At 31.9% G+C, this 8,595-nt stretch overlaps 1 protein-coding gene across 1 annotated transcript; it reads left to right on the top strand.

Annotated features, from left to right (window-relative positions):
• The first annotated feature begins 4,486 nt into the window (after window positions 1-4,486).
• On the top strand, window positions 4,487-8,559 carry LOC145624636 (uncharacterized). The gene is made up of 2 exons (XM_081677715.1): window positions 4,487-6,207; window positions 7,704-8,559. The coding sequence occupies exons 1-2, from the start codon at window positions 4,928-4,930 to the stop codon at window positions 7,945-7,947; spliced, it is 1,524 nt and encodes a 507-aa protein (XP_081533841.1). The 5' UTR covers window positions 4,487-4,927; the 3' UTR covers window positions 7,948-8,559.
• The last annotated feature ends 36 nt before the right edge of the window (window positions 8,560-8,595 follow it).

The following is an 8,595-nucleotide window of genomic DNA, read 5'->3' as shown; positions in this document are numbered from 1 at the left end:
ATATAAGATCATCTCAATCTATCCCAAAACAGGAAAAGAAACAATCGTTTTGCAAAAAAAGAGATTAGAATCAAGCAAGAAAAGAATGTACGTCGGACAAGTTTATGTCCCATGTTTTAGCTAAACAAAACCAAATTGAAGTGGAAATCACACTAGATTGCAGAATCAGACTTCAACAACAGATAATCAAAGCCATATGCAACGTTAACATGGTTAATTCTTCACTTATATGTACAACATTAAGGCTATGTTCAATTCGACCTTTACTTTTGTACAATATATATTAAGGCTATGTTCAGTACAACATTAAGAATGTGCTTGGATCACTTGTGATAAACTTTAGTGTATAATCATAATGTTTTACATAAATATATTTAATTGTAATATTCAATTCTACAAAGTAAAAGTTAATTTTCACTTGCATTTTAAGTAATTATATCTTATTTATGTTAATGGAAATATATAATCAAAGTAGGACATGTATGATATGCGTGCAAAAGTCAACATGAAAAAAAAAATGAAAAATAAAACAAAGAGAGTATTCATTAGACCACTACTCGATTTGGTAAGGTGATACGACACTTGATAAAATGAGAACGCAGAGCCTTTCGACCTGCATATGTGTTACTTTATTTATGGGACAGAGGCCTTAATATGTGTGTTGACTTGTCGGGGTCGTCTCCGATCCTTTAACACAATCTGGGTTGTCTAACTTCATACCTGGTCGTGTTGTGTTGGTTGTGGCTACACGAAATCGGGACAAGTTTGAGGCAGCTATGTTTTTCTTCCTTTCTCCTTGTCTTCATTGGGGGGAATTAGAGAATGAGACTGTTGCATCACTGGAGTAAGTTCAGGCGTTCGTTAGGACTCAGGATATTGGTGCTCTTGCCGCTGCTCACATCTTCAGTAGGACCAGATTCGCTATAGCTAGAGGGTGAAGGCCTAGATTGTATCTCGACTCCCCACTAATTTTTTGTGAATTGGTTGAATTTGTAGGTTTTTGTTATTTGTAATAATAATAATAATAATAATAATAATAATAATAATAATAATAATAATAATAATAATAATAATAATAATAATAATAATAATAATAATAATCCATATCCTACTTTTTAAAAAATTTGAAATAACTCTTATGAACCGTGTTTGAACAATTATACCCTCTAAAATGTTTATTTATTTATTATGTTAATTATTTATTTACTTTTAAGAATAATGTGCATATGTGTTTAAAAAAAATGTGCATATGTTTATACCAGTAAGATTTTTATTTACATATTTTCCCGAGTTAGGCACCCTAGTAATATTAATAATCATGAGTTGACGCCAACTTAACTTAAATTAAACATGAAAAGATTGCCTTTGGACCAATTAATTAAAAAACTTGGATATATTAACTATAGAGGGTAGGGACATACGAGTAATCAGTAATCACATAATCATATACATTAGTTAGTAATTATACAGTACAATAGTCCAAATTTTTTTTTTTTAAGACAATAGTCCAAAATTATTTGACGAAGACAACCAAGGATAATAGTACCACATATAAAATGAAAATTCTAAAGATATCTCATGTCACTCCACTCATTATGTTTAGGCGTTTATCATAATTTATTAAATGTAAAAATTTTAAAAAACATTTCATTATATCTATCAATATAGAGGAATTTCTATTAATAAAAAAAGGAAAAATGTGTTTAAATGCTTCTATGTAAAACTAATATATATATATATATATATAATAATGGAATTTTTTTTTTGAGGTATATAATAATGGAACTTGAAATATTCTAGATAAATTATCTTGTATAATTATGCAAAAAATATGATTACGTGATTATATTATTGTTACACATAACACATATATGATATAAAAAAGAAGGCAAGAAGTATAAAAGACTAAAAGTGTACATGAACCCAATGGTTAGAAGTTCCACAAGGATGAGGTTGCATGAAAATAATTGGAAGTTGGAACAAGCTAAGCATTAGCAAAGAACAAGCTAAGGTGGGTAAAATTTTTGTATGTAAACCGCCGTTTGTATTTTATACCAACAAATTGTGCACATACATACATACACTTCAATTGGTAACTCATTACGTAGTATATGACTAGATCAGTGCATGGCTAATTCCGTTTTTATTGTGATAACATTTGACGAGTTATATATTACAACACAACCTAGCTAACCCATTATATATGAAGACATACACATACTATCTTTGTTTAGAAATAATAATCACGTATACTCTTAGTTTTCTCATTTTCAAATTTTATTACAATGATTTGGAAATGATTTTTCTAATTAGAAAAAAATAATAAAATTGAAAGAACAGAAAATAATAGGCCCATAATTTTTTTTTACTTGAGCTTGTTGGTATGTGTTCCATTATGTTTGATATGAACACAAAAATTATTAGAAGAATAAAAAAAAAAAAAAGGAAAGGTGGAAAATAGGTATACCCCAAAAGAAACATGAGATGTATGAATCTTAAAATCTATTTTCCTTTTTGTGTCTTGCTTGCCACTTTTTTTTTTTTTTTTTTTTTTTTTTTTCATGAGAAGTTGTGTAAAGTAATAAAAAAGCTGAAAAATCTCTAGAGTTTAATTATTTTAGCTTCAATGCCTTGGTATCCTCTCCCATCTCTAATACTTTGTTACTCAAACGTAATTTTGCTAATCAAAACTTATTTAAAGGGGAAACTGCAAGATATATTTTATGGAGTACAATTGCTTATTACTTATATAATATGATTCAATGTTTATATTAGTTGAATGGGATTATTGACTTTTACTAATGTATTAACTTATTTATAATATATACATAAATTTTCGCTTGTTAATATATAAGAAAAACTATAGTCATGTGAGATCTTATCGAAAGTGTTTTAATTAACTAATGTATACATATATTTTTCAATGCTATTTTTTTTTAGTATTAAATAAAAGTATTGAAATGTATATATTCGCAATTTAAATTAGGAGAATTTGTTAGAAAGGTACTTATATATTCACTTTTTTGTGAAGAAGGACCTTATATGTTCAAAGTGGTGAAAAAAGGCCTTATAAGTCACTTTTGTTGTGAGGAGGGACCTTGACATCGGAATATGACCATTAATTTTACTTTTCCGGTGTTGACCATCACTCACATGGCACGTGATGTTTTAAAAAGACCCTTTCGTTCTTTTTTTCCCCAAGTTTTCACATTTTCTCTCTTACTATCCCCAAATTTTCTCTCAAAATCCCTTCTCTTTCCTTAAAATCAAGAGAAAAAAAAGAAGGAAAATACATTTTTGAAACATCACGTGCATATTGCATGATGGTCAATGCCGGAAAAGTGAAGTCGGTGGTCATATTCCGATGTCAAGGTCCCTCCTCACAACAAAAGTAACTTATAAGAACCTTTTTCACCACTTTGAACATATAAGATCTTTTTTCACAAAAGGTAAACATATAAGTACCTTTTAGACAAATTTTCCTTTAAATTATAACTTAGATTCAAGTTAAAGTTAATTGGAACAATCTTTAAGGGACAAACGAAATAAAATAAATTTATTATAAACTACTCCTAATAAGTTTAAGAGAACACAACTACAAAGAAGTCTAAAAAACCATCTTACCCATCTACGGTAGGTGAGTAGCATTTAAAAAAAAAAAAAAAAAAAATCTAATAAACCAACTTTAAGCCAAAATGGAGTAGGCAATTTTTGGCCACCTTTTTTAGCAACAAAATTTGTGAATTTGAGCATTTATATTAGCACTTAATAGCTACTCCACCAATCTTGCATTTGATTTTTCCAAACATACTTATTAACAAATAGTACAAATACAATTAATTTGACAAACAAGTCAATAAAATCATAAAATATATGGAGTATATAAGTAACAACAATGATTAAGTAGAATCATCAAATATTGTCCCAAAACAATTTTCAAGAAGCACTACAATATTGAGTGTATTTAATAGAGATTTTTTACCCTATTTTTTTTTATCTTGAATAAGATTCATAATCCACCCTCCTCTTCATCTTAAGAACCTAACCTATGTAGTTATACAGATTCATCTAAAAGGTGTCGATTCACTAAAATCGTTCTTACTTAAAAAAGAAAAGACGCGTGTAACTTGGTAGATTCATCTACTACGTACTCGTATTGAAGTTGTTGATTCATTAAATTGTTCTTGCAACCCAAAAAAAAAAAAAAAAACAATATAAAAAATACACCCATACACTTTACCAGTTTGCCTATGCTGTACGGTATGGTCAGTATCAAAATACGGAGTACAAAACCTTATACTCATCATTCTACGTACTCCGTAGACAACTCTTCGTCCTTTTTTTCATTTAATCATTTATTTACTTACGTAAATAATTTAAATAATTTATTCCCCTTTATATTTTATTCTTCGAAGATTTTTTTATTTATTTCGTCTGTATGTTTGATATACCCCCCTATAAATACCACTCAAAGATTCCTCTCTCACTCCAAAGTGTTCATAAATAAAAATTAAATTAAAAAAGAGAAAGATTCTTTCTCTCTCTTCTCTTTCTCTCTCTACACTCTCTCGCCGGAAAATTCTCACCGACTTTTACCTTTTCGCCGACTTTCCATTTTCTTCTCCCCTCTGAAACTCAAAATTCACAAATTAATTTCAAACAATTTAAATCTAAATTTTAATCTCATATTTTAATTTTATTTTCGATTTGTGAACCGCATTGAACTGCGTTTTTCGATCCGATTTTCCTGGCTTAACTAATGATTAAAGTGCCAGCATAATTTTTAAATTTTTATTTATAAAAAATCTTACTCTTTAATTTTGTATAATTCCGATTATTCTTACTCAAATTTATTTAATTTTGAAGTTTTTTTTTAATCAGTTTGATAGTTATTGTTATTGGTTGAGAGAGAAAATTTGCGGTGGAGATGGCGGTGGCGACGCCATATCTGCAATTTCCACACTCACCGAGAAAACTAACATCATCAAACGACGCCGTTTTGCTATTCCGATCTACCTTTCTCGGAACGACGTCGTCTTCTTCAAAGATATGCAGAACACGTTCTTCCGAGTTCAAACCAAAACAGAGACCTTCATCTCTTCCTACAATCCGTCGAGCTTGTAGCGCGAACTTCGATACATTTTCCGACGAAGATTTCTCCCGGAAAATCCAGGAATTAGCCAATAGTTTTCAAATCTCCGACGAAAACTTCGCCGAATCTCAAACAAATTTTAGTTTAAACGATAACAACGATGATGAAGAAGATGACGAAAATTCGTTGTTGAAATCGCCATTAATGGAGATCCAAAGCGTCGAAATGAAGGCGAAAAGCTTAGATCTACCTCTATCTCTTCGGATGATAAAGAGGAAGAAGAAACAATTGGAGGATAGTTTGATACAAGCTGGAGAATCAGCTTATTGTTCGGTAAAAACAGCGTTTTCATCAATGGTGTTCATCATCAGAGAACTCCATAGTTATACTCTTCAGATGAGAGAGATTTTGTATTTTGAAGATTTACAAGGAATTCTAGGGAGAGTTCAGAGTGAAATGCATGCTTCATTTGTATGGCTTTTTCAACAAGTATTCTCTCATACTCCTACTCTAATGGTGTATGTCATGATATTGCTTGCAAATTTCACTGTCCACTCTATGTCTACCTCCGCCGCCATTGCCGTTTCTCCTCCGGTTGCCACCGTGGAGGAGAGAGAATTCAGCGGCGGCGGTAGTCGTTTTGAGTTTGACGGTGTTACGACGAAGAGTTTCACGGTGAGCTCGTCTTCTAAGACGACGGCGGTTGGCGGGAACAATGGTGGCGGGAATACCGTGAGGCCGGTAGGGAGTGGGATGGACGGTGATAGTTGGATGAATAACAATTCGGGGATTGTACACCGTCCGATTGTTCCTGACGGCGTGTCCTCCTCCGTGAGTACGCGGGAGGACACGCGGCAGAACGAGGATGAGACTTGGAATAAGATTGTTGATGAAGCTTCTAGAATGCAGAGTGAATTGAGAGATGAGTCTCTTGATGATGAGACTATGCAGATGTTTGTTTCTCCGGTTTCGGCGAAAATTGAAGCTGATGATTATGTCGATTTCTTCAAAACTGAGCTTCATTATCAGAGTATTGTTGCTCAAGACCCTACTAATGCTTTGATCTTGGCTAATTATGCTCAGTTTCTCTATCTCGTTGTTCACGACTTTGACAGGTAAAATTCTTATCCCTATAATATGTTTGGATTTGATTTACTATTTCTTGATTTAGATATGTTCTGATTAATCTGTTTGAGTTAGTCAAATTGTATGATAGTTTGACAAATTAGGGAGAAGAGAGAATAGAATGACTTGTTTATTATTCATCAATAGGTAGAGTATTTATACAAAACCTAAGAACATAAGATAGGAAACAATCTTCCTAAAAGATATACTTAAATAATATCTTAACATATAATAAACCTAAATATATTATTCTCCTAATAAGATTCATATGGAAAATATATCACACATATTTTCCGATATTATCTCTAACACCCTCCCGCAATCGTAACGGCAGTAAAACGAACGTTGCGATTGGAAATTCTTCAAGTTGTTGAAGCCGAGATGCACACTCTTGTGATGTCGACTTCATTTTTTTTCAATGATGAGAACGTTCATCTTTTTGAACTCATCTGTCATCAATCAAACAGGAACGTCGTTCTTTTCGAACCTGTAAATATAACAATTTTTTGTTTTTCCAGAGCAAAAATCGAGCTCTAATCAAATATTGGTTTTTCAGAGTAAACCACACTCAAATTTCTTTTTTGGTCTTTCAGAGTAAACCACACTCAAATTTCTTATTGGTCTTTTCAGAGTAAATCAAATTCATATCCAGAGGAGCAAAATCATGCTCGAATAAATTAAACTCACAAAAAAAGAAAAAAAAATTGCACAGCGGAATTTTTGGGTAAAATTTATGAATCCCGCCGGTGAGTTTAATTTTCTAACCCACCGGCAGGGGGGGATTTTTGTGAAGTATCCCAAGATCTAACCTGCTTTTGATACCATGACAAATTAGAGAGGAAGAATGAATAGAATGGCTTGATTATTATTCATCAATAGGTAGAGTATTTATACAAAACCTAAGAACATAAGATAGGAAACAATCTTCCTAAAAGATATACTTAAATAATATCTTAACATATAATAAACCTAAATATATTATTCTCCTAATAAGATTCATATGGAAAATATATCACACATATTTTCCGATATTATCTCTAACATAGTTTTTGTACAGAAATTTGATTAGAGGAAATTTCACGTCTACTAGAACAATGTCAAAAGTTAAAACGTCAGCTAATTGTGAGGTTTTTGTGTGAATCGACGTGATTAAGTCATGGTAATTCATTACTTTTGTGTGATGATTGTATTGATGAATGTAAAAGTGTTTGAATTTTGTACCAAGTGTTTCATACAATTGTAATTGTAGTGTGAAAGTATGGTACAAAAGTAGAAATAATTTGTCGCATACTATATACGGCTGAAAAAAAAACCAACTTTATTATGGTATCTATGATTCTATGTATTATAAAGGTTAAATTTGAATGAATGTGGACATAAAAGTAGCTTAGTTTCTTATTTAAATATTTGCAACAAAATCTGTACAGTACTAAATTGAACTAGTAAAATAACAAATGTGCACATATTTGGTGTTTGTTTGTAACAGAGCTGAGGAATACTTCAAAAGGGCTACAAAGGTGGAGCCAAAAGATGCCGATGCACATAACAGATATGCACATTTCTTGTGGCAAGTAAGGAACGACTTATGGGCTGCTGAAGAGACCTTCTTAGAGGCTATTTCTGCTGATCCTGGTAACTCTTTCTATGCTGGTAGTTATGCTAGTTTCCTGTGGAACACTGGCGGCGAGGACACGTGTTATCCTCTCGATGATGAAACCCTCGACGAGTAGAATACAGTAGATAAAATCACGATTTGGAGACGAGGGGGATAGTAAATTAGTAATAGTAAGAGGTATTGGCGCAACACAATGTGTAGATTTACATTCGGAACATCTTTTGGAAGCTTCTAGAGCGGACTGTGTTGGGTTATATGACCAGTGGGCGAAAGTAAGGTGATCACACCGCCTAGGCGCCCACCATTTATTGACATGATTGGAATTCCTCCATTGGTAACTAATGTTCATTTGGAAGGTGACAAAATTTGGTGTTAAGTTGTTGGAAGAATTGAGAGGAAGAAGATAGAAAATATGGGTGAACGATTGCACATGGCGAAAAAGTTTGGGATATAAACATGCGACATAAAGATGGCAATGGTCAGTGTTAGAAAAAACTCTAGCCTCAGAGTTAAAAGAGGGCCAATTTTTAATGCACATAAACCTTTTCCTTTAGACATCATATATGTTCAATAGTGAACATGTAACTAGATTTTCTTTTGTTTTTGTTCATAGGATACTATATGTAATGACATAATATCCTACTAATCAGAAACAATGTTAATTAATTACATAGTTGTATAATAAAATAGAGAAATTGAATAAATAATAAAAAAGAGTTTTGGAACATGGGAACTATATGCTCTATAACAGAATTGTCTTTTT

The sequence above is a fragment of the Chenopodium album genome, chromosome 3 (assembly GCF_948465745.1).
Source record: "Chenopodium album chromosome 3, dcCheAlbu1.1, whole genome shotgun sequence".
Lineage (NCBI taxonomy): Eukaryota > Viridiplantae > Streptophyta > Magnoliopsida > Caryophyllales > Amaranthaceae > Chenopodium > Chenopodium album.
Note: the sequence above shows the minus strand (reverse complement) of the source record. Positions and strands in the feature narration are given on the sequence as shown.